The sequence below is a fragment of the Montipora foliosa genome, chromosome 13 (genome assembly GCF_036669935.1).
Source record: "Montipora foliosa isolate CH-2021 chromosome 13, ASM3666993v2, whole genome shotgun sequence".
In the NCBI taxonomy this organism is placed as follows: Eukaryota; Metazoa; Cnidaria; class Anthozoa; order Scleractinia; family Acroporidae; genus Montipora; species Montipora foliosa.
In genome coordinates, this window is record NC_090881.1 from 31,305,840 (window position 1) to 31,333,154 (window position 27,315).

At 37.8% G+C, this 27,315-nt stretch overlaps 3 protein-coding genes across 4 annotated transcripts in view; 2 read left to right on the top strand and 1 right to left on the bottom strand.

Annotated features, from left to right (window-relative positions):
* Positions 1-1,414: 1,414 nt before the first annotated feature.
* Positions 1,415-11,276, top strand: LOC137983892 (selenoprotein S-like). The gene is made up of 7 exons (XM_068831053.1): positions 1,415-1,617; positions 2,860-2,997; positions 3,708-3,814; positions 4,299-4,388; positions 6,240-6,303; positions 9,080-9,136; positions 9,234-11,276. The coding sequence occupies exons 1-7, from the start codon at positions 1,536-1,538 to the stop codon at positions 9,251-9,253; spliced, it is 558 nt and encodes a 185-aa protein (XP_068687154.1). The 5' UTR covers positions 1,415-1,535; the 3' UTR covers positions 9,254-11,276.
* Positions 11,277-13,290: 2,014 nt separating this feature from the next.
* On the bottom strand, positions 13,291-17,276 carry LOC137983885 (B-cell lymphoma 3 protein-like). The gene is made up of 5 exons (XM_068831042.1): positions 16,646-17,276; positions 15,240-15,348; positions 14,607-14,997; positions 14,080-14,289; positions 13,291-13,652 (listed from the first exon to the last, which is right to left on the bottom strand). Exons 1-5 carry the CDS (start codon positions 17,106-17,108, stop codon positions 13,566-13,568), a joined length of 1,260 nt encoding a protein of 419 aa, XP_068687143.1. The 5' UTR covers positions 17,109-17,276; the 3' UTR covers positions 13,291-13,565.
* A 1,211-nt stretch (positions 17,277-18,487) lies between these two features.
* LOC137983121 (ubiquitin carboxyl-terminal hydrolase 2-like) overlaps positions 18,488-27,315 on the top strand; it is a 16,577-nt gene continuing 7,749 nt past the window's right edge. The window contains exons 1-3 of one of the 2 annotated variants that reach the window (XM_068830304.1): positions 18,488-19,416; positions 23,626-23,682; positions 26,510-26,606. In XM_068830304.1, the coding sequence (XP_068686405.1) occupies positions 18,625-19,416; positions 23,626-23,682; positions 26,510-26,606 (946 nt within the window). In that variant the 5' untranslated portion in view covers positions 18,488-18,624. Of the gene's footprint in view, positions 19,417-23,156; positions 23,501-23,625; positions 23,683-26,509; positions 26,607-27,315 lie in introns of those variants that run through there. The other variant, XM_068830305.1, reaches the window with a different exon arrangement.

Here is a 27,315-nt window from a genome sequence, read left to right on the forward strand (position 1 = left end):
TGAACATGCATGAGTTAAAAATTCAAATGTATTCTGGTATCAGTCACGCCTGACTTGTAACTGCAAAACCACGAAACGAAAACAAGAAGTCGGGATATTCGAACAACTCTGGGAAACACACGCAGGGTTCGAGAAACGGGCCCCTGGTATCAATCAGATAAGAATTGTGTCCGAGTTAGTTTTTGATGATTGTATCCGATAATTAAATGTGGCAAATTTTTAATGTGGCAAATTTTTAATTTTTAAAAACAAAATTCAGTCTTTCTGGAAAACTATGATGAGCCCCATGAAGTAAAGTGATTTTAATAAAAATGAGCGCTCTTCACATTAATTGTTTAGCCAGACCCAAGGCTCCTTGGCCAGACCATTCCACCCTCCATGCCATTCCTTACTTTTTTTTCCGGATCATTTGCGGTCCTGGTATTATTTGCGGTACAGTTTGGGGATCGTTTGCGGTTCTGGGATCATTTTCGGACCCGTACAAGTCCCTAAAAACGAACCTTGCTGCTCCATGCAGAACTAGTTCGATTTGGTGAATATTCCGTTCCGTAAACGGGTTCCACGCAGAGCAGGCATACTCTACTTGAGGACGCACGGGGGTGGTGTATGCCTTGGATTTGACGTCCGTGGAACAATCCGACAATACCCTTCCCAGAAGACCAAGAGTGCCGTTAGAGATGATTGGGTTAAAAATCTTGGAGACGCTACTGTCCTGGCATGCGAAATGTTCGTTTCCGGTTACCATACGCGGCTCCGATTTTCCGGAGACCCATTTTGAATCCTGAGCTGACGCGAGCGGCTTTAGAATTGCGTGTGTGTCTTACGTGCGCAGGCTACGGCGGGTCTAAAACACAGGTCACATTCCACAGGTCACTCGTTGCAGGTCATTGCTTTACCTTTTGGAAAGTAACCCTAACCCTAGGCCTAAGGTCGGTTTTTAGGCCTAAGGTTAGCCAAATTGAGGGTTTTGGGTTATTTGCAAAAAGGTAAAAGAATGACCTGTAGAATGTGACCTGTGTTTTAGACCTGCCACGCAGGCTACGGGTTGGATTTCTATATTTTCAAAGTAAGCCTTTCACATCGGCTTCAGCAAAATTCCTTTCCATGGTATGGTATCAAGAGAGTACTCTCTTGTATGGTATACATTGTACTTGGGCAGATTCATTGTTAATTTCAGTTTACAGTGTCCCCAATTAGCGCTCCAGCGCTAGAACGACTAGACACTTAAATAAAGTTTCTTTCCTTTCCTTTCCTCACGCGGATGAATCAGGCTCCCTCTTTTCCTTCGCACAATTACTAAAATTATCTGCCACAGCGAAGAAATCTCGCGCGCCTTTGGGAGACCCTTTGGGGTACAGGGACATTGGCCAGCGGTCTTTCCTGTCGGTACAATATAAGGTATCATATATGACGTATATATATTTGAGAAATAGCTACCTTCCACGTAGGTTTTTGATGTGTCTTAAAATTTTCTGTTTATGTGCAAACACACTTAGAATGCAACTGGTGTAGAGCACAAGAGTTCGTTGAAAGGAATGGAAGCTTCTACAGATCCTTCCACGGGCACTAGTCCTAAAAATAAAGCCCCAACTTTTGTCGTTGACATTTGGCTTTTTGGTAAGATGTAATGTAAGCTTAACAGCAAGCTTAATTTAAACTTTGTTACAGTTTTCTTGGGAATTTGGCTGAGTATCTAGAATTTTTATCAACCGAAAGGAATTAAATGATGGTTTTTGTTTAAAAGAAGGCCACTTAAGCTTACATGTTTTATGTTTTGTGCTTTTAGAGACCGTAAAGAACAACCTTCCATGAATGTTTTCGTATTTATTGAATACCTAACGGACGTGAAAAGATGGTCTTCGTGATCATGAAACATTATTTTGTCTCATGCTTGCAGCAGCATGCAAAACTTTAAAGGAATTAATAACTTTAATTCTATGCATAGATGTATTATATTCCATTGTGTCGGTTGAAGTATGACAAGGGCAGTGTTTAGACAAGTGTTCATGATGATGGCAAATACATTGTAAAGCATTTGACACCTGTAAGGAGTTAAGAGGTTCTTCAAGTACATTGTATTTCCTGTTGCATGCTTGCTACTCAAGTTATAAACAGAAAACTGTTTTGTTGATGTTGGAAGAGGAAATTGGTTGTGGTGGTTGGGCAAGCGGTGATGACCTACTTGGCTTTCACCATAGTTAACAGAGGGGAATGGTTTGGAAGCTCGGCAAACATCAAAAGAGCAAACAAAGCAGCCAAGATTTAGGTTGGAAAGTCCACGACCGTGCACAATCTTTTGTTTTGCGCTTATACACTATGCATGAATTACGTAACCAACACGTTTCTATTGGTTAGTTCCGCAGTATGGAGTAAACAACTATTGTGTTTTGTGCACGGTCAAGGCCATAAAAGTGAACAAAAACCTACAACAAAGAAATTTGTGGGGTTTCATAACCATTCCCCTCTATTAACTATGGCTTTCACCAATGTGGCCTCCGTTTGAGTGACCAGGACTTGGCTTACTGTGGGTTTTGTCTAGGAAGTCTGGTTTTCCTATCCCACAAAATATAACCCAAGATTTTATTTTCTCTGGGTTGATTCAATGTTATTTGAATTTGCAGCCCAAGTGTAATCAGAGCCCTTTTTTTGATGATGAAATCTTGAGACAAACAGGGTCATCCTTTCCAAATTCTTCTCTGGTGTACCAATAATTGATTCCTATGATGTTGTCTTTTATACCACTTGTGGAAGGGAGAAATTGTGGCATTTAAAGATTTAGATGCATTATAATATATTATAATATTAGGGATACAATGTTTTATTAATCCTTTAAAGAAATGTGATTTATTTGACTTACAGGTTTGGGTTTCTTGGAACAGTATGGATGGTTTATTGTTTTCAGTGTTATCATTTTGGGCTTCCTGTGGAGCAAAACGAAGCCCTATTGGAAAGATTTACTGGACAAATGGGAACGACAACGGGAAATTGACAACTTTGGTAGGCAGACTGGTGTATGGTTGTCTCGTGAAGAATATTCTTCCCATTATTTTTTTGTATCACTATACCATGCCTTGCATGGAAGAGGCATTACCAAAAACTCAGCAGGGCTTGTTAATTATGGTTTTGGCTGTATTTTAGTACAGTTTATCTTAGCCTGCGAAAACATTTGTTTCTCTTGCTCTTCATCGCTGGGGAGGTTTTTGCAAGGAGGAATGTCTGCGACTCAGCAACAGAAATTCCATACTAATGACGTAAATCAATGTTTACATAATAAATTTGGTAGTCATGGGGTTCCAAACGTAAATTTGTCCAATTTTATGTGTCCTCTGGTTGATTTTGGTAAAGTGTTGTGTTCATCTGCCAACGAGCTCCAGCAAAACTCATATGCTTCTTCTAGAGAAGACTATATTGCACAAATATTGACTGTTTTGTTAGCTATTCTTCGCATTTACATTTGACCTTTGTGGCCTTTTGTCTTTTGTCTGTCATTCGCAAATAATAGCTAAAACAATGTAACTACTCCGACGACCAATCAGCACTTCTGACCAGATTCCGGACAGACTTTACATCATCAGTATGGAATTTCTGTCGCTGAGTTGCACATGTTCCTCCCTGCGAAAAGTGCCTAGCGATGAAGAGCGAGGAGAAACGGATGTTTTCGCAGGCTAAGTTTATCTTGGCGAGTGTGTGTTATCTTTTTCATTAAGATCCAGTAAAAGCTGCAACACAGCAAGAAAGGTTAGAGGATGCAAGGAGAAGACTTCAGGAGCAACACAATGCTAAAGCAGCTAAATTTGTTGAAGACAGAATGCTGGTAAGTGCTTGTTTATGGACACTGATAACATGTAAAAACTTCAGTACTTAATAACTTCTTACTAACCAAGGGCGAGGGCCGTACTGGGGAATATTGGCCTGAGGTCGTGGCAGTACGGACTGAGCACAGTGAGGTCCGTACAAAAATGAGGGAGGGCCAATATTCCCCAGTACGGCTCGAGCTAGCTCGGTTAGTAAGAAGTTTATTACATGGCTTTTTAATTATCTTTTGCTTTGTTTTTGCAAGCGCGTAATCGGCCCGTGGGCATTACGGGAGAATAATACCCTACAGTTGAGTCACAATTAGCCAATCAGAGCACGCGTTACATCGGCTATAAACACAAGCCATATAATAAAAGTATTTATTTTTTGAATATTGTTGGTTTTAAAAACCAAGAGGTATAATTATTAATTTTCTTTTAGACAATGGATTTGAAATTGTTTAAAAGTAGCTGAAATTGTGTTTGTTTTTTTCATAACTCCAGGAAGAAGGAAACAAAAGAAAAGAAAGGGTAGAGGACTGGGACAGACACCAGGAAGGAAAGGGATATCGTTCCAAAAGATTTAAATCTCCTGTAAGCACTGCAATGTAGCTAATGTTTACTGCAATTCCTCTGCCTGATAGCCTTTTTAAAACTGCTTTCAGCTGTCAGAATGGCAATAACACTGTAAATGCAATTTAATTTACCAAGGGTTCTCTCATGGAGCAATAATTCTAACAGGTCAAATGAATCTTCATTCATCCATTCTCACCCATGAGTCTCAATGAGTTGCTCTTGTTTCTTCAAGAAGCATCAAAATAAATTTTTCCTGTTGACAAAAAATTATTGTCATTTTCATTTTGAGACTTCTTGTAAATTATTCTATTACAATATTTAACAATATCAGTCTTGCCTACATTATATACTAGTATTGGTAGTAATCAAAGATTATGAGAGTGCGTTCGACGCCGTCACATAAATATATATACCTAAAATAAATGATTTCCCTACCTGACTTTCAACCCCGGTCTATTGCTAGACTGATCGGCAATGAAGGTTTTACAGACAGATATATCATAATGTCAAAGTCCGATTCCAGCCAGTTTCCGTAGGCTCAGAATTTTTACCCTTCAAATCTCGTGCTAAATGTTCTCACATTAACTGCAAATGTTTGAGCGTAAAAGCTAATTTGTAAAAGTATATTTTAACATACATTATTCTTGGCTGGAAGCGGCACAAACATAAGCAAACATTTGCAATCGTCTGCTTGTTTATCGTCAGCGTAAACAAACTCCTTGCAACTGATTCAAGTATTATCCCTGATGAATGAAGTAGACAATGTTTACATAATTTGCCGTTCCTTGGTTCAACCTCACCCTTATGGATCTTGCCTTCAGAGTACTTTTCCACCGATTTCAAACAGTATTCGACCGGATATGTACAATGCATGTATCTGTCGCGACTGTAACTAGTCAACAAATGCAATCAAAATATAGCTGTTCCCACGGTTAACATCCTGAAAGCCATGGCGATTCAAAGTCGTGTTCGTTAGCATATAAAATAAACAAAGACAATTCCCTCAGATTTTGATAAATGCAAACCGTCGAAGTGTTTAAACTCACCAAAATCCAACGCTGAGAGCACAAAATGGCGAGGCCTACGGCGACTGTATAGTGAAGACGAGCTCACATGTTCGCCACATGTCTTATCACATGTAACGAGAATGTGACGTAGTTTAATTTATTAATTTAATTTAATTTAATACTTCTATTGCGCATAAATCATACAACAATGAATATAAAAATATCCTAAAACAAGAGCGAAAATGAGGTCAAATGTCGTCATAAGTTCGCACCAGTTTCCCAAACGACACTTGCCCCTGCAAAAATCAAGCGGGGGGCCATTTTGGTGTTATATTGGTGTCCAGTTAAAAAACGTTTGATTCCCTCTTGTAACCAATAAAAAATGCCAAGGAATAGAATCAAACTACGTGTAAGTTGTCACAAATCAGTATCAGTGCATTCTATGTCAGTGGAAAGTGCTGCTTGTCTCAATAATAGCAAAACTTAAACAACATTATTTTTCCAACATTTTTTTTAAAGAGGAAGGAATGTATTGTAAAGAATAAGTACCGGTACATGTAACATGACTCTGTGGGTGTCCATTTTGTGGTTCAAATATTTTTGAACCAATTAAATTTTGATTTTCCTTTGTATCAGATTATGATAATTAATGTAATGGACATAGAAAAATCAAAATTAAACTGGTTTGAAAAAAATTAAGCCAAGGAAAAATTTGAATCTCAACATCCACACCTGGTTCGAACAGCTTTGGCAGTCCTTGAAATTTCAAAATGGAGAGCATGGAGTCCTATGATAATCACATTTTAAAAGGTAATCAAGTCAGCATTGTTTTCTAATGAAAGGAAACTTACCCATTTTAAAGGATGAGTCAAGTGAAGGTGGCAGTTCAACAAAGAAACCAAACAAGAAACCTCTTAGAAGATCAGGTGAAGAAATTTTAATCTCATGAATTTAACAGGAAGCATAGCAGTAAATTAATAATAATATTTATCAAATGCAATAGCACAACTGAACAGCGGCTGTTTTCATTGAACACCACTCTAAGAAAAAGTTAAATTCTGTCGTACAGCACAAGGGTTTCAATAAAAATAATTTGAATCATTTTCAAAATTAAGAATTATGCTAATCTTAGATTTTAAAGAATCGGTCTTTAATTACTTCAATTTAGGAAGAAAGGATAGCTCTGTGGTAACACTTGTGCCTCCCACCTCTGTAGACCTGGAATTGTATCCTAAGTTCGTATGTGGGCTGATTTTAATCCGATCTCAATCTTACTCCAAGGGTTTTTCTCTGGGCACTCTGGTTTTCCTCCCTCAGGAAAATCGACTCCCAGCTTATTCCATCTGGCTGTGGTGCTGTGCTTCGAGGTCATCCATGGATCATGTTCAGGGCTCACCACCTAGCCAGCTGCACAGCTCCTTTGGTCCACTCATGTCCAATATACATGAACTGAGTCTGGTCGTCAATATTGCTGTTGACGACCCGACTCACCGGATGTCAGGTCGCGTATTTTCAAAAAGAAGTAAGCTTTACTGCGAAAAGTCAAAGTGCCTGGGGCAGCTTCAAACATCTTGATGGATGATGACAATCCGATCAGGTCATGATGACCTGTCATTTAAAAAGTCGGCCCAACTATTGGAAGTGTCAGGTGGTGAGAGAAAGGTAAAAACTTTGATGAACACAGGAGGCCGTGCTGCTCAAAAGTGTTGTATGTGCATGAACAACTATAAACATCATACAGAATAGCACTTGCAAATAGGTGAATGTTTCATTTGTTTGTGTTCATAGTGAAGCAAACCCCATGACTGTATCAAATTCTTCAATTTCCAATGCAAAGTGTTACTTTTAAAACACTTACTGTGTAAGAACAACAACCCCTATGATATTGCAACGTGAAAGTGGCTGCTAACACAAAAACAAAAATGCTGTGCAAATTCTTACCCAACAACTCCATCCTTCACACAGAAGCAACAATATTTGCAAAATTATTGGTTTCTATCTAAGAACAAAGTGACGATTATAGCAGCATTTTAGTTGCTTCCAGCTTAACAAAGTCACCAGCACCAAGACTGTTTCCTAATGACTTTTTGTATCTTTAATTTGGAAAGTCAGACTTTAAATTCTACTACCTTACTCTACAATATATGAATTCTAAGAGTTCTCTTGAAAAAACCCCTTCCACACAACTACTCATTAAAACACATACACCCAAAATATGTACAAACAACAGCCCACATTTTCCACCCCCTGTCTGGCCTCCAGAAATCATGCATTCACTTTGCAGAACATCCACAAATCAACCATAAACCAGCACTATTGTTACAAAAGGAAATAAAGAACTTCAAAACTAATGCCCAATATTAATCACCAAAATGTGTCGAGGTCACGAACAGATTTAAATTAAACTCTTCATGAAAAACAGAATGCTAATCTGTTGGAAGAATGTAGCATCACAATTCATTTCATGAGTTTTGCTTTCTTCAACACATCACTCCCAAGGGGTCAAACACAATAAACCTACAAGGCAGGCCTGCCAAATTCCTTTCCAGCCACCTTTGTAAGTTCACAGCCACAATACTATCCTACTCTTATTATCCTGTCTCTTTAATATGTTTAATTTTTGTTTCACCTTAGAGGCTAGGCTATTCGCGGGGATCGCAAATGAGTGACATAAACATGTATAAAGAAACAACAGTGTCCTGGAGCAATGAAATCACGCAAGACTAAAGTGAAGTGGCAAATTTATTGTAACTGAAAAGAATTATAGTTTCATTTCTGAAAATAAATACCATAGATACATCTGTGTAATAATGGTTAACAGACAATTTCAACCATTATCCTCGTTGACAAATTGACTTAATAAAAATGCATTTGTCCGACTACGACTTAAGTCTCTCACTACCCGGTGCAACATGAACTGGTCGATATGTCCTGACCTGAATCCATTTTCAATTGGCCCACATTTTCTACAAGTCCCGCCACCTGAAATTCTCCATAAGTCGGGTTGACTTTTCAAATGATGGTTCGGCAAAAAAACTGAACAGGTCGTCATACCCCGTCACCATTTTCAGACGGCCTCTCCGCCTCCAGTGTACTTCACAGACACAGGTTTTTGCAAGTCTCTCACCACCTGATATTTCCAAAAGTCGGGTCGACTTTTCAAGTGACGGCTCGTCATGAACTAGACAGGTCATCACAACCCGTCAACATTTTCATAAAGTTCCTCGAACCTTCTTACAAATCGTTTTCACCAAAATGTTGACCCGACTCCATTCATGTGTATTGGACAACCCTCCTTTGGTCCGATCTTGTTAAGCTGCGCCCTTGGCAATTCAGTCTCTTTTAATGCGAGAAAGGGCATTAGCAAGCCAGATATTATTAAGTACGGGTAGCCATCTTCTCTGAGTGACATAGCAGATGCTTTTCGTTGGGGGGTGTCGGTATTTACTGAAACCACTGTGTAAGGTAATAATAATAATAATAATAATAATAATAATAATAATAATATCATCATCATTATTAATTCCCCCTTCCTTTGAAATGAAGCAATGTAGCAATGACAGGATTATTCAGAAGTGCTGCTGATTTTTATCAAAATGAAATATTTACTTATTTTGATTTAGATTGTTGCATCATGTTGGAGCATCATTAAACAATAATCTATAATCTTTTTTTCTCCTAAAATATTTGTTGCTCTTGCAGATCACAACCCTCTATCTGGTAATGGAGGTGGATTTAGCTACCGGCCACCCAGACGAGGTGCAGTAAGCTGAAAAACTCATGATTAGAAGCATTCTTTTCTCTTCATTTGTGATAAGCCAAGAATCAACAAGACCATATTTTTTTGTCATTTCAGGTGCTGGAGGTGGTGGGTGAGGTTAAATTTACACACAGTCCCTGAACACCAACAGTGCTGACATGAATGCATGTAATTAAAGTGGCAAACAGTTTTTGAAAAAGCTAACAGTAGTAATAATATAGTGAATTTGTGCAACTCTATTTTTGTTTTGACAAAAAATGAATAATACATGCAATCAATTAAGAGTGCACACAAGCAAACCATTAATAATGCCATTGACATTTCATTTGAGACATCAACTATCATTTTGAAATGGTGCTGGTGTTTTTGTTGGTTAAAGGATGTTTTGACTTGATATGTACCTGGGGTGGAAAAAGGCCTTAGCAGTGCTTTTATTGTTGTGCACTGTCAGATTGAAAAGTGTCCCTTTATAAGTGAACTTATTTTTCTTCATTGACATTATACAGATCTCTATGCTTATGACAAACTTTTTTACCTTCTTAATTTTTCTTTCAATTTGCTGCAAACAGTTGCGAAACCTGCATTCGTTTTATCCACAAAGTCCTCACCAGAGATGAGCGGCATATAAGAGTCTATTCAGATTTGACAGCACAAAATGCTTTGCAAATGCAAAATTTCTTTGAATGCTAAAACTGGAATAGACCAATGCCTTTCAGTCATCTGTCAAATGAACATTAGATTTCCTTTTTTTCTTAAAGGAAAAGGACACAGTTTTTTTAGTAGGTGTAGATATTGTTAACCCTTTTGAGCCTGAGGGGTTCCCCAGACAAGTCAAATCATCTCTGAGGAGTTAACATAATTGCCACTTGAAGAGTGAAAGTTTTAAGGTAAAATTGATTAAATTAATTTTGTTTTGTGTAGGTGAATAAGTTTTCCTTAACAACAAAGGTATCTGAGTGTACTTTAGTGATAAGGGGGATCCTTGGTATGTTAAAATCCACAGTTAAAACTGGCCCCAAGAAATTTACTGCTAGTTACATTTATTTTGCAAAAGACTGTTTCGTTGAGATTAAGCCTGTTGGTGTCACGGTGATATAATCTTGTGTGATGTACGAAATGTGCCATTGAACTGGAGTTTTTAATCTCTGCACTGCAGAGTTGATGATATCTGCCTTTGCAACACAAAAACACTGTGAAAGGGCAGACTGATGCCAAGGGATTACTCAGTTCAATTTATTTACATAATTTAAACAAAAAGAAGCATTTTGATAGAATTTTATATTATTGTGAGTTTTTGCTCTCAGAACAGAGAGTAACTTGTTGTCACTTTCAGCCTGGGGATGTGTTACTCTGAACTGTTCAATAACAGGTTGAAAGAATTAAGGCATTGTTAGAAGTTGTTTTAAGTATAAAATAATTATACCAATGGTGTTGTTATGGTGCTGATATTGGAATATAAACCTATAATAATAATAATAACTTTGATAGTTACCCAGGAGGCTCCACTCACCCGAAAGTGGTTTTCAGGGTGGTCCTGCACCAGATCGAATTGGAATTTAGAAATGTTGGTATCTATATCAGTCTTGTTGATTTAAAACCAGTTTAGCTAATTTATTGCTGTGATTAATAAATTAGTTAGAGGTGATAAATGTGTTGCACATGAAAAAGCCACAAAGGCTAAGTGATTTGTGGAAATAAGTGTTCCCTCCCAGTGAAGGTGAAGAAATTAAATTGTTTAGTGTTTTGTGCATTGTGCTCTGTTGTCATGCAACTCTTAAACAAAGTCTACAACAGAGCAGTACATGTCATTCCACATTAGCAGCTGAAATAATTCTGCCCACCAATGATGAAGTCTTGTTTAATCCCCTCAACTTTGCTTATTTTGTTCTGCTCTCATTGTACAGTCATGGGGATATTAATAATATTAATATTATTGCACTTTGCTCCAGGCAGCAATAACGTCTTTGGAATTTGAAGATAATTTAAAGATAAGTGAGTTACCAAATGATTGATCAGAAGTGATTTGTAATTAATTACTTTTTCATGTAGAAAGCTAGTATAATGTACATTATTTTAATGCATATGCCTTGTGACACAGGTTGCTTTACTTGGACTATTAAAAACCTATGGATACACTGAGATGTTTAATCCCTTATTGAAAAGGGATTTTCAATCAATTTTTTTGTTTATCCAGTGAAATTCTGCCAAGTCTAATGATGATCTTTGGACCGCTCCAGATTTGTAATTTTGATCATCACCAGCAACAAATCTTGCAGCTGTGCATTGAACTTTTTCAAGTTTGGGCATCAGTCCAACAGCATGAGTACCCCATATGCTGGCTGGCTGCATTTTCAAATACAGCTGGTCTTTTAAATTCGTAATGGGCAGAAGCTACAAGTATTTTACTTGTAGATAGCATCTTCAATTCAACTTTTGTAACATAAGAATAAAAGTCCAACACTTTTACTTTGTTCAAAGAACAAAGTATAGGATTCGGCTCTGACTCCTCTTTTTTTATGAGTATTTTTTTTTGGGATCGCGATTTTCCTGTGCATGTGTAAGATTTATGTGGCTGGTGTAGAGAAGTAGTCTCTCCCCTCAGGGCTTTGGCCAGTCTGCTTTGTTATGCAGTTACAATTTATTTAGGTAGTGAAATGAAAGATGCCCCCAATCAGGTTAGGTCAGTCCACAACACCAGGGACAATGTTCCCTTCTCTTTTCGAGAAGTGAGTGGATTCTTTAACGTCCCATACTAATTGATTTCCAACAAGGGGCTATGAAACAGGACTCCCAGTTTACAGTCCTTATCCAAGAAGACTTGAAAGTCTAACCATTTTCGGATGTAATTACAAAGGCAGCACTTTCTCCTCATTTATTTTAATACCCTGAGTGCTGGTCTGGCCGGAGTCAAACTCTCGACCTCCTGCATGACAGCCCTATTTAAAGTCAATTTGAATTGGTAATAAATGCCCTAGGGATGAATAAATGATATGTAATATTCACATAAAGGGCAAACAAATACTCCCCATTGTGCACTCTACTCTAGTCTGCAGCAGTGAACAGTTGGCACCCCCACCCGCCCTCCCTTTGAGGAAGCTGGGTTTGAAGCCTGGACCACCTACCCGGAGATCTTCTTAGCCTGGTCTGGGCTTGTCCCAGGCCAGAGCAATTCCCCATACCTTATCTACATGTCATGAATAACAATACCCAGGGCAGAATATTACATGATGCAAAACCAACTGAGCCACCTGTGCGCGGTACAGAGACTTTTCAGAGAAGGCACTCCAAGTAGAATTCGAACTCGGAATCTCTTCATTCAAAGGTAATGTCAATCAATCAAGTTGCAGATGACGTAAATTACTCTGTTCCATTCTCACAGATATGGTTTGTATTATGTTGTTGACTGTCACAAAGGGAGGGTCACGGGCACCCCAGGACCACCCTTGGCTACGCCCCTGGAAATAAACTGGGTATTGACCAAGATACGGTCACCAAAAAAACACTGAAATACTGTGAACTTTAAAGGCAATTGAACTAAGTGAAGGCTACCCATAGCCTCTTGTTAATTTTAAAACAAAGGCAACAGTTTTTTGGTCATTTTTATTTTGACATGATATAACATTGATTTCTACAAAAGCCCTTTTACCGATGTTTTTTTTTTTCTTTTCATTTTGAGGTATATTTACAGAAATGCCAATAAAAACGAGAGTAAACACTTTACATAGGATTGTTGTTGTTGTTTGAACACATGATACTTTTCATTGCACAGCAATGGAACATTATTAACTCAATGGACATAAGTGATTATAATTTTGTGATAAATTTATGTATTTGGACAAACATATTTCTACAAAATATCTTCAGTTATCAAAACAAGTCCTTGTACAAAAGCAACAATTTATTATTAACAATAATTTATTATTAATGTTGTTTTTGTAAACGTAATGAAAAGTACCCTGCTAACAGGGGTTTCATATCAACAATGGGGCCTAAAGACCCCTTTCTCTCAGCACTGTCTTAGGGCATGCCATTTTTTAAGGAACACTACCAAACTCCACCTTTCATTTAAAAAATACATTGGTGATCATGTTAAGACTGATGTTAAATGATTTTTAATTTTGGGTTTGAAAGAATCTGTCTTTAATTTTTTCAATTTAGGGAAAAAAGTAGCCAACTTTTCTGAGTGACGTACATTGTAGCTTATTCTTTTTGTTGGCTGTTAACACTTAATTTAATGAAACCACTGAAAAACAGCAGCGGTAAAAAGACATTCAAAATGAAAGGGACAAGATCAAAAAGCTTTCCTAGAAGAGTAAAAATGATTAGACCTTCAAAATGGATTTGTGTTTGGGTAGTGTAACTTCACATCACTAAGTTGTGCAGTGTTCTTGCCATGAATGATGGTCCTCTTCTATGGAATCAGCCATTTTAAGCATAGGTTGATTTGAAAATCATGTGCTTGTTGTCTTCATAGCTGAATGGTACCATTACTGGCTGATGCTGTTTAGAACAGACCTAAAATGAAATCAATGTCAAATAAGTTAACACCTTCAGTGTGGTCATTTACATAAGTTTTGCTTGGATTTGGTAGTGGTATGGGGAACCTCAATTTAACGAACAGCCAAGGGACTGGGAGATAATGTTTGTTCCATACATTAAACTGATAGTGAACATAGTTTGTGGTACCAAGGACATGAACTCGTTCATCAACATCAGTAGTCCGGCATACCCCATAATTTGGACATAAAGAGGTTCATCAACACAAGTAGTCCCGCATGCCGCATTTACCAAAAGTTAAATCCGAATTAGTTAACCCATTGAACCCTAGGAGTGAGACTCAATCAATTTTATTGTCTAACCCTAGACAACTTTACTCATCAATAGTGGGCGGTTCAGGACTCAATGGGTTAATATACTAGATGTCCAGTACTACATTTCTCACCTGTTTATATTCTAAGACAGTTCCTTTTGAGCTGTTTTCCAGTTGCTGCCTTATAGATTGCATTCCCCGTCCACTTGCTATTTGGATTGGAGTATTTCCTGAGAATGCTGGCTCACCAGGGTTGGCTCCCCATCTGAGTAGTTCTGCAATCACGTTAGTATTCTCTGTCTCTACTGCATGATGGAGAGGTGTGCGACCACTCTTACCATCCTGGCAAAAACAAAAGGTGGAGTGAGAATCAATGACTGGGGGTGGGGGTGGGGATTCAGAATATTAGTAATTTATCAGTGTAACAAAAACTTCAACCTGAATTAACAATTTGTTCCCTGGAAAATTTGTGAACAGGCCAACTTATCAAAACAAGCAGATGGCAATTTCACGAGTGCTTTTTGGGCCCAAAACGTTTTGAGAAATGGGTCCATGGTTCTTTAAAAATCATTTGCAGTATGAGATGCCATCATGGATGTTGCAGCTGATGTAACCTTCCCTAGAGGTTTCTTGGTGGAAATCTATCTCAACTTACTAACCTTGGAATTAGGATTTGCACCATGTTCAACCAGACATCTAACACTCCTGGTACATTGTGCAATTACAGCTTCATGGAGAGGAGTAAATCCACTATAATTTTTAAGTTCAAGGTCAACTCCATTGGTGACCATAACAAGCTTTTTCAAGCAATCTACATATGACCTCTGGCAAGCAAGATGACAGGGTGTGTGGCCATTTCTATCTGGCATGTTACCATTGGCTCCTGCAGAGACCAGTTTTCCAACAATCTGAGCTTGTCCAGTTATTACTGCCAAGTGAAGCGGTGTCTGCTTCAGGTTGTTGTAAATGTCAAGTGTCATGCATTGCATCAGGTCAATAAGGTATTCTGTCAGCTGACTATTTCCATGTGCAATAGCGATGTGGAGTGGCCTGCGTTTGGACGTAAAGATTAAAACGTAATAAGTGTCTGCCTGGCCCTTTGGGGAGAGAGGGGTTGGACTAGATAAATGTAAAGGAGGGTATTGGCAAACTAACCAAGATTTATCAACTGTGAGGGGGTGAGAAGACCATCATACAAAAGAAAATGAAGTGAATTCAGTACTGGGAAGAATTAGAATTTCTGAAAAATACAAGTCGCACTAACAATGTAATAACTAAGAAAGATGACTTACGTATCCCCATCTTCATCTTGGAGAGCAGCTAAATGGCACTCTGAAGCTGACAGGAGGCTTAATAGTTTGGGTTCTGGACTCATCGGTGTTTTAGGAGTTACTGCTTGATCTGTTCAATGGGAAATTGGGAATGGTATTACACTCTGTAAAACACTGACCTCATCGGACCCACCCTCCAAGAATTTGTCTTCTACACAGCCCATATGAGGGGCAGCATGAAGTCCTCTTGCCTCTTGGGAAATCAGTCAACTTTTCTCTGAATGGAGGAAGCTATGGCATGCCCCAAATAATGGCTGAATACAAGGATGCCCCCTGACAGAAAATCTGAGAACATATTGTTCTAACAATGAAATTATTATCCCATTCACAGTCCTACAATTCTTGGTTTTCATGTGATGTCAGAAAAAATAAAATTAAAAATTTTGAGTTATTGCCTTCAAGGGGTAAAAGACATGTTAAAGATATATATGCTGGCCTGTTTTCATCTCAGTGACATGCTTTATTTTGAAATATGAGAAGTTTAAATTTCAATTTTTTTTACACTGTATGACATCTGGATTGCTTCTGAGAAACATGTAATGTACTTGAAAATATTGATTCGCCTTGTTTTTTCGAATCCTGTATAACCAATATCTTAAGAGAAGTGTCTATACAAATGTTTTCAAGTTTAGCAGAGAGAAAAAAAATTGAGAGAGCCTTGAAAGTCAACTCTAGATATTTCCACTGGTTTCTGGCCACCATGTTGGTGTCAGAGGGGCATTTTGATTTTGAGTGGTACCCTTTGACGAATATTTCGAGTTGACACAGTGTTCATTTATTACCCTTCTACAATATCTCAATTTCTTGACTTAATTTATTGAATGGTAAGCGATTTTATTTTTTCTCTGAGTGATACTTGCGTGACGTGAACCAAGAATAAATACCAGTACTAGTATTCCATAAACCTGTCAAAAAATAATTTTTGAAACCTGGGTTGCCTGTGACTTAGCGTAGCATAAAGTGTTGCGTACTTACACGATGACATCCATGGAAGGGTAATTCCCAAATACGAAGACTTCTCAATTAAACATTGCAGAAAATAGGGATAGCCCCTTTTGTGGGAAGTTTAAAAAAACATATTTTTTCCTACATCAGCCAGGAATAAAAGGAAAAAATGTTTTTCCTTTTCGATGAGATTCACTGACATAAAGATCATATTACCACTGACTAAGCAAATCGTGTGATGTGGCGCTTAACTACTCCCATCCAAGGCTTTTCACACTGTTCAAGGGACCCTTTAGTCTGGTTTTCAATAAGATGTGATGTCAAAAGATTTTCCTAGGCCGACTAAGCATTTTCAAACGTTATGTCTTCAACCCAATTATTTTTTTTTAATTTTCTGTTGATTTTTTATCTTTTTATAATACCTTGAGTTATTCCTTGTGCCGAACTTGTTGTTGTTGACGTTCGCGGCAATATGGTTCGCAGACGTTTCGAGGGGGGATCTTCTCTAGTCAAGTGCGATGAGTTCGATTTTTCAGAGTTTTGTGGAATCATTACACTTGTGGCCGGTGATTTGCGCTTCTCCGCCAGTTTTTTGTGAACTCTAAGATTTCGTGAAGAACTTGTCATGGCTGAGCAATTACTGTGTCCAACATGTTCCTTCTTTACATTGCAATCGCTATTTGGGTGATGAGAATATGATTTTTTAGAATCTACCCTTGGATTATAAATTTCATCTGTTTGCCGTGTTCTCGGGGAAACTCTTGCTGTCAGCTTTCGTTTAATAGCGTCTTTCGTTGTCCTCTGAACAGAATCCGCAAAATTCGTTCCCAAAGCGGAAGTTAAATTAAGTCCGTGTGATACGAAATCCACTGTGGTGAGCTCCATTTGATGTGTGTTATTCAAAGTTGAGCCTTTCTCCTGGAACTATCTACCTTATTATAGCCAGGAATTTGCTATTTTGAGTGCCTTGCTGTTACTCCACAAAACGACTTCGATTCCAACAAACCTCCAAGCATACAGCGGATGGAGTATGCCGTATTTTTAGAACCACTTCAGAGCCCGTGTGAGTCGTGAGCCAATAAGATTCATGCTGTTCATTCGACTGGGACTTTCCCACTTTCGCTTTGGAGAGCTCTTCCGCTCCGTGCGCTTTGTTCTCGCGATTTGTAACTGAGTATCGAAAGGAAATCGGAAAGCAAAAATTTAAGTGCATTTCCCTAGCTTAAAGCCTAGCTTAAAGCATTGATGTGATCCTGCATATATTTTTGTACATACCTCTTTATAATAATACTATTGCTACTGATCACCGGTTTATACTAGCAAATCTTTTGATTTTGCTGATCGGTCTTTTCAGTCTAATAAAGATATTATTATTAAAAATTATTATTATTATTATTATTATTATTATTATTATTATTATTATTATTATTATTATTACAGACACCTGCAGTCATCTTGGGCCTGTCATGACTCTTGTAATACAGAATGTTTCACGATCCTAGATTCTGCCGCCTCAAAATTCCAAATTAAGATCAAAGACGCATTGCACATTAAGTGGGGAAATCCCATTCTTAATCAGCAGTTGAGGCATTTAGATTTGTCTCTTTCTTTTTAATTACGCTGTTATTTTGTCTTTTATTTTATTGCTATCTGCGCTATTTTTGTTTCCTGCGCATTTCATACTTCATATTCAAATTGTACGCAAGTTCTGACACGAAATTTTGTAACGTACCTTAATGTAAATTCAAGTGTACAACCGTTAAAAAAGCTCATTTACAACTGAACATGATATGAGTATGTCGAAACTTGTATTGTAAATATAATTGAAAACTATCGTTTCTTTTTTGAGAGTTATTGTTATATGCATTTTAGGGAAATTCCCATCTGCTTTCTTTGCTATGAAACCACCCTGAAATGCTTCCTACGCAGCCTCGTTTAAAATGACGAAAGATAACTTAGCATAGTTCTTTCAAAATCAAGTATTTGTTCGTTTTTATGTTGCTGTGATACTTTGGTATGCCAAAAAATGTTGTTGGTGATATAAGCTTAATGATTATTTTATTAATGCAAATGTATCAATTTCTTTTTAACAGGAGCAGGTACTTCTACAAACATATATTAAAGAAGGGTTAACAAACGTCTTTCCAAACGCCTTTTTCAAAAGTTTATTTTTAAAAAACATGAAATTCGTTGGAAGGGCCCCTCAGAGGCTCCCATCAATTGGTTGCTATGACATCACAAATGGTGGCAAACAGAAGTCACGTGATCAAGCCGATAATGGCGGCCGGCACAAATTTCGTAACTGGAGACTTGAATTGAATACAGTAATACTACGCTAGAAGGACGTGATCGAAGGTTTTGGGTTTTAACAGGGACGTTTTCTTACCTGTATGGTACACCAATGTCTGTGGTTATGCAACGGGCCACTACAACATCTTCACGGGTTTTTCAGAGGCAAAGAACAAATAACCAGCCCGTAGCTGGTGCTACATGTTCAACTAGTTCATACATGCAGAAGCCACGGCAGAATAAAGGGATACGAGCGCTTCCAAATGGCCCGGGCCCGTTGCCAAATAAGCCCAAGATGGATACATGTAAATATGTGACTAGTAACCCTACAAGAGAGCGACGATCGCGCGGAAGTAATGTCTCACGCCATAACTCTTCTCTGAACATTGATGCACCGACTGCTGGAAGGAAAACTTTAGATGACTCTGGACATGTTAGCGAAGGAAGAGGATCGAATGTTAGATACGGAAAACTTACTGCTATCTACCGACAGAAATCGAGATCATTATCCTGTCTTAATACAAAGAATGGTTCTAGTGATGAATTTGAATCATCGAGAACTAATGCGTCTTCTAGTGATAAAAGAGGGCATCATCGTCTTCAGTTTAATTCAGAGCATTATGCAAACTCTAAACACAGGCATAACAACAGCAGCACTTCTAGTGTTTATCAATCAACAACACACCTGCATTACAAGGATCATTGGGAAGATAAGACGTCACAAACTAAGACTCATTCTTACGCATCTGACAAGGACCCGTGTAACGGTTCTTCAGTTGACAAGAGCGGATACCATCTTACAGATTCTGACAAGGCGCGCAAGGTAACCATAACAGCCTTACCTGGAAATGATCTCAAGTATACAAGAAGGTCATCATTGAGTTCGTCAAATTCATCTCCCTCAGTAAGTGAAATAATGATATTGTAAGTATCTTACTTGCAAAAACCAGCATAGAGCTGATTCCAGCTGGCTGTAAGCTATGCTCCAAGGTCGTACATGCACTACTTATAGTGTTGGATAGGGGCTATCCATCACATGAATCACTATACAGTGAATGACTCAATTGCACCAAACCCAATCACCAAGCGTCGGTGCGGAAAGCAGCTATCCACCTTTCCGCAGACGAACAAGCAAAGCCTAGACTTTCCCCTGCGATAGCATCCTGTGAGCATACATTACCAAAAAAAATCTCAAGGGAAAGAAAAGTGCTCTGTTATAGTTGGCGACTTCAGTGTTCCCTTTTTTCGTTAAATTTCCAATTTCTTAACATCTGTGCAAAATTGTTTTGAAAGTAATTGGCAATATGGACCTAAGATCCCACCAACTCGGTGGTAGAGCTTCCTCACTAGTAGATGAAAGTTCATAGCTGTGATTTGCACTCGGATTTTTTGCCACTGTGCCCATGTCATAACAGAAAATTTGTTGGTCAAAGATCTCAAGTACCAGTACATGAACATGATAATGGCCACGGAATAGGTCAGGTGACAATACATGTACAACTGATGGCATAAAGAGTTGTTTTTCACATTTGCCATTTATGATTAATTTTCCCTAACCTCCTGGCTGATTTTCAAGTTGGCATTATTGGTAGCCATTAGCATTACCCCAGCTATTTCACTTGTTTCCCTAAAATTGTGTCATTATGTGCATGTCTTTGTTGAAATTTAAACAAAGGGCAGGATCTGTTTACAAGATTTTATTGTTCATGATCTTATCCTCTCATCAGTCAAATAACTCTTAATTCTCCTCATTAAGTGAAAGCTCTGAATCATAGCAAAGCATCATTGCTCTTAAAACTACATGTGACCATCTCAAAATAATAGGGACTTTAAGATACACTGACTACGGACTACAGACTACCGCTGGACACATGTACCCCAAGTTTGGGATCGAGTACAGGGCCCAGATGGCGTGAAAATATCAAGTTAAGTTACTGTTAGACTACGTGCAATGGGCAAAGCAGCAGTTCTCGCCTTTACAAATACATGTAATATACAGTACAAACAAATGTCTTGCAAAACATGTTAAAGCGCTCCATTTCCACCAGCTGAGTGAGATCAATTCAGATGATTATCAAAATTGAGGCAAAATATTTTCTCAAACCGAATCTCAAGACTGAGAGCAAACCCTAAAATGCGCACTGCTTTAAGTACTGAGGTAGTATATATGATGTGACACCATTGAATCAGTTCACTTAATAGAATTAAGCGAAATCCATTGCCCTTAATGAGATCAGCTTTCATTCAAAATCGAGAACATCAAAACTCTTCCAAATTATTCTGCCTAAAGTGTTGCTCGAAACAAAAATAATACCACTACAAATACTAATTGGTTCAAAATTGAAATGAAAAATGTGTCTTCGTTTTGATAGAATGAATTGGTTTTTCTCTGACCTTTCTTTGCCACTGGTGCCGCCTTTGCTGACTACAAAAACTTTTACGACTACTCATCATTGTGAGCTCATGACAGTGGCTCAGGGGAGAAATTCAACCCAGTGTCTCGTCGCAGTCCCAAACACCTCCTCGCTGTAGTCCGTAGTCCATAGTCAGCGTATCTTAAAGTCCCCTTTATTATCAATGGGACATATTGTTCCCCAAGCAGAATCTTAATGACCTGAGCATATCACAAATTATTCACCCTGTCTTTTAACCATTCAAAAGGTAAAATACTCTCCAGTGGTCAATACATTGAAGTTTAATATAAAGAAGAATTTGAAATTGAGTTTTTGTATTTATGGAGGCCACATGGTTGATCTGTCTATGGATTTGTGGAGCTGTCAAATCCTACTGACTGTTACTTGGATTTAACTTCTGCGGGCCAGAACTCAACTATGCCAACACCAACTGGTTGTGTCCTTGAAATTGGGGTTTGCAATCATTTTATCTTTCATTTGAATTTCCCACAAGCAAATGATGATGATGATTACTCAGTTAAAGATGCTGGCTTATCATTTAAGCAAGCACAAGAGCTGCAAGCTACAATGTAATCAGAGAAACTGTAAATAAAATAAAATCACACAATGTGAAATCAAAGCAAGTGAATCAACTATTGATTTTTGTTAAGTAGGGAAACCCAGAATATCCAGCAAAAAACCTCTCAGAGAGGAGTTGAGAACCAAGAAATTCAACCCACATAATTATTCAGACTGTATTGCATCGGTGGCAGGCAAGTGTACTCACCACTGCATAATCCCTGTTCCTTAGTAAATGACACCAGTGGCAGACTTGTGCCCTTTAAATTTTTGTTGAACTGTGAACAGAAGAAACCCTTTTTTGCAACATTAATTTGTTGTTAAATTGTTTAACTTTGGACATCTCTGCCCTAGACAGATTCAGGGTGTATAATAGCTGAACCTTGCAAGCACCCATATGCTTCCTGGTCATAGTTTTGATTGACTTCTATTTATGCCTGATTCATTGTAACCAAGTAGTCATGTACTAACAGTAAATCCCTTCAGTTTTGTCTCTGTGAGTGAACTTCCAGTGATAAAAATTTTTGTACACCAACAAATGCAAAAATAACTAGAGATTAACAAGAATAATATTGCGTTTAAAAAGCTAAGAGATATTACCAGTAATTTGTTATTGTAATATGCAAAATCTCAGTCACTTCTTAGTAGTTTCATAGTTTCCTAGAAATCCACATCTAACGTCTCTTTTCCAAATTTGGTTTATCAAAATGATGATGATGATGATGATGATGATTTACTCATTGTTTTACTACCATTTGCATCCATCCTTGAAGCGTGAGGAATTTTGCACAAAGTTTTACTTTTCAAACATTAACAGTTTGTCAGGTTATGTATCACTTGACCAATGAAACGTTGGCAGTTATGTTGTGAAACTGACAACGTTTTTTACAGCATACCAGCATGTTTTGTTCACGTTCTCTCAAAGTTTTCCCATTTTTCGTGAGAGCATTTGGGTTTGCATGACCGCCCTAATAACGTCTCTGTTCGTTTTGCAATGGAGACAAAAAAATTCAAAGTCAGCAAGTTTGGAATGAGGTAAATTACCATCCAGGAGTTGCTTGAAATCAAGATTTTAAATGCTCCTTGAAACACGGAACAGCGTGTGCATGCAGATTGCCCTAGACACAGATTTTTCTAGTTTCACTTTGTTTCATGTATTTTTTTCTCGTAGTTGCTGAATCACGTATCTCTTCTTGGTAAAGTATACCAAATTCCATATTTTGTGTCTATGGAAACTCACGGGAGATAGATGTTTATAACTCTTCTATATTCCTGGGCAGATTCATAAATATCTCCGCTCTCACGAAAACCTGAAAACTTGAAGATCATGTAAACAAAACCTGCTGGTATGCCGTCAAAAACTTGGTCAATTTCACAACATAACCGCCAACGTTTTATTAATCAAAAGTAAAACTTCATCACTCTTCATGGATGGATGCAAATGGTAGTACAAATAAAATTCTAGTTTTTAGTAATCAAAAATAAGAAGACTTCTATAAAGATTTTTCTTTTAATTGCCTTTTTGAAAATGTTGTCTTTAACAAATAAAGCATTTGATCATTTTTTTAAATTTTTCCTCTCAAGACACTTTTATCCACATTATTAATTCATACATCAGACACTTTGGTGGGATTCTGCCAATTAACCAACAGGTACTTTATAAACTGTTTTGCATATTTTTTTTGTCAAATTATCCTTACAATAATTTTAGAGCATACTTTTTTTTAGCAATCAAACAAGAAAACCTGTCATTTTTGTGATATTTTATGGCTATGATCTGGTTTTGAAATGTCCTTTTACAGTTTTGTGAAGGCATTGTAATAATCACACTGCAACTGGGCTCTAAAAAATACAGTGGCTGCTGAGACAGAATTAAGTTCAGTTTTGGGAATTCACTTCGTCTTCTGTATTTTATGGGTATTTTTGGCCAAACGGAACTTTGACTCCCACAAAAATGTACCATCCCATGTTTTTGGACGACAAAAATCTGTCATTAACTTCAAAAGATATTTTATGGTAAGTCATGTATGTTTTAGGATTCAAATGGAGACTGTTTTGGCTGACCATTAGTTCAGCTATTTTTGAGCACTTACAAGTCCATGTATGTTAGCAATAATTTTTTGTTTGCTTTCCTCTTTTAGCCAATTAGCAGAGGAAGCTCTGATGGCCTTGCTGGTCTGCGTAATTTGGGAAATACGGTAAACTTTCATGCCATGTATTTTTCTAAAAAGATATAGGAACTATTTTATTAAAATAATAATAATATTATTGACAGTTCATAATCCAGCGGCTTCCCCCTGGGTGCCACCCTCATGGAACCCACAAGAACTGAGGGGCATTTGTTGAGATTGTGAGGCATTTATTGCCTGAGGGCTTGGGGATTTGTACACACTTTGAATACCCCCATGGGCCAACCCTGGGGATTTTGTTTAAGTCAGCAGTATTTCATCATACAATCACCGTAGCTAAAACTATTCATTTCCTCAAAGTTTTTGAAGAGCTATCATATTTTGTTTAATCAGAGACACAAGCTTATTTCCCACACTCAGAGGCACTGGAACCAAGGAACATTTCCCATTGGTCTTAAAGTATTTCCTCTTTAACAAAAAGGCACTTTTGCAATTGCATTATTATTATTATTATTATTATTATTATTATTATTATTATTATTATTATTATTATTATTTGATCCCTAGGGATGGGGAAATTGTCAGTGTTTTTCTTCCCAGGGGGAAACCTGCTGATGCACGCATAAAGTCAGCATTCTCTGGCAACTTGTTTGTCAGAAATTGTATAAATTCTTGCTCCATTTAAGTTCTACATAGCACTTTCATAACTCATTCATCATTGCCTTGACAAAACCTCCTGCTTGAAAAATCCGCAAGAGTCTTGACAAACTACAAGCCATGCAAGTCATGCAAGTCTCGTATTTAAGTCCAAGCACCCATTTCAAAATGGTTAGCTTTCGATAACTGTGTGACTCACATGTTGACTTGCATGGCTCGCCATGTTGGCTCCAGTGACTTGCAGCCATGGCTTGCACATTGTCCACACTCAATCCATTAAGGGCACCTTCTTTGAAAGATGTTTGCACATGGCTTAGGTAATGGAGAGGGTTATTATTCTGTGGGTTATTTGGGTTTACAATAATTCTGTGCTCAGTTACCAGTACAAATAAACAAGCAAGGTGACACAAACACCAACCCGTCATGGCCAACACATCATGCATGCTGAGCCTCATCAGCATGGCGTAGTTAACATCCCAGGCGGGGGTTTTAGGCACCCCTTTAAGTGGCAGGTTCACATGCAAGACATGTGGTAAGCTGGGTCGGGAACAGCACAGCTGTTCTCCAGGCCTTTGAATAAAAGCAAGGCTGGGTTGACCTTGCTTTTCTTACCATATTTACCCGTGTATAAGTTGATCCCCCATTTTTGATGGCAAAAAAAGCAATTTCTTAATTTCTTTGTTAAATGTTACTGGGACACTAATCTGGGACACAAAAAAATCAGGGCCTCAAGCGCTTAATAGTTTTGTGGTTCAGCAGTTGTTGTATATGTGGGCATTTTGTCCTTGAGTTTCGAAAAAGTTCTCAGAAAATTGAACATGTAAACCTCTAGCTAACCTGTTTCGTTGTTCAACGATAAAGGGCTTTAGAGGATAAGTACAACATCACAGAAGCAGGAGTCAATCTTTGTAAATAACTTGCGCACGATGCGAAAATGTGCAAGGTTTAATTGGTCCTTGACTGATAATAGACCTCTTCGGCTTGTACATTTTGTTTTCCCTGTACAGATCATGTGATAATACTCAGGAGGCTTGGTCCTTTGTTTTGTTCATTAAAAAGAGTACATGCAGGCGTATTCATGCTTGCATGCCCTCATTTTAATGAACAAAACAAAAGACCAAACCTCCTGAGTATTATCACATGATCTGTATTGGGAAAACAAAATGTACAAGCCGAAAAGGTCTATTTCTCACATGACAAACAAAACAAAACTCACAAACCAAACAATACGAAGTTTGCAAAAGCATTTAAATCAGCCAGGTTTGTATAAAGAATAAAAACAAATTATCATTACCAACCAGCATTTTCATGCAACATGAGTGACACTGTCTTGCTCAATACAGAAAGTTTGAAAAATCCGTAAGGCCAACTTCAAGCGACAAGAAAACAGTGTTCGAGTAACCAGGGACAAACTGTCGGTGTATGTTGGATCAGATCTGCAATTAATTCCTACCAAAAAATATTTTCCAACTCAATCAGTAAGGCTGAGGAAGCTCTTTTAAGCTCTGTTATTTTTCTGTTACTCTTTCAGTATTTGAATTCAATTAGTTGTAACTAACAGATTTTATTACCAGTATTAAGTCTACATCCATTTACTACATGTATAATTATGTATATTTACATGGAAGCAATCCAGTGCGAACTCTCATTGTACCTGAAGAAGGCATGTTTCAATGACCAGCAGAATTATAGTACACTACATTGTACATTGTATCAGCTCTTGCTCAAAATATTTAGCGAGAAAACGTTCCGCCAAAGAAAAAAACGAAAGGAGAGAGAACTGTAAAATGGTCTGTAAAATGGTCTATTGTACACGGCTGTTAATGTCTGTGTTACTGTTGTAATACTCTCTCTCTTTGCAGGAATGTATTGCACATGAATGTACATGTAGATTTGTTTAGAATGCTTTTTTCTATGGATTTTCTATTCACCTGACTAATTTATGACAATAGGTCAGTTGCTTGCTCAGTGACCTAGCTTATGAATGGTTGCGAGACTGCTGGTGACCTTGTACTGATACAGACCTCACCGCTTTTATCATATAAATTGTGTTGTTGTAATTCTAATTAGTCTACAATAGCATTACAAAAGCACAAGGGTTTGTATCAAAGCAGGGTCACCAGCAGCCTCGCTTCCACTCTTAAGCCAGATAACCTAGCTATAACTGTAAAATGGTTTATTTGAATGACCATTAGGCATTCACTTCTTGATGTCAAACTCATTTTTTTTTCCTCAACAGTGTTTCATGAATTCAATCCTCCAATGTTTGAGTCACACAAAACCATTAACAGAACAACTCCTGAAAACTCAACACTTACAGGGAAAGCTTATTCGAGGTGTTTATTAAATTAAGGAAAATACAAAAGTCAGACTTGATTGACTTAAATTAAATCACCCTAACACTAATATTGAACTCCACACTTTTCAAAACTAAGCAAAACTTGTCTACTGTTACTTTACATAGCCAAGATTAGCCTATGGAACAAAGAAAGTAAGTTGAAATTTGATGAAGTGGCTAAACTTCAGAATACCCTGCCACGATTGCGTGACATGGAATTAGCTTAGAAGAAAAATATCCTAAACATTCATAACAGCTAACCTTTGGCCTAATTAGGCCTAAAGAAAAGTTTTTAGGCCTAAGGTTAGCTATTATTAATGTTTAGGATGCTTCTTCTAAGCTTTTCTTCTAAGCTAATTCCATGTCATGCAATCGTGGCTGGGTATTCTGAAGTTGCTCCGATGAAGTAATATTGTCCAGGTGAGAGTTGGAGGCTGGAAAGTGTCAGGTTTGAAGGTTGCAGGTCGTTGTTTCACCATAGTTGAAACAAGCAAAACCTTTTACTTATGCTAATAACATTAGGCCTAAACACTATGCTTTAGGAAATTTTAAGCCTAAGGTTAGCAATACCTGCTCTTTACACCGTCCGGGTGAGACCCTGGTGGGCTATTCTGGATTTCAAGTGACAGGGATGATCGAATGGAGGCAAAAATAAAAAAAAATCCCCAGACCAAAATGTAACCTCCTAAAACTTCCATGCCGGGATA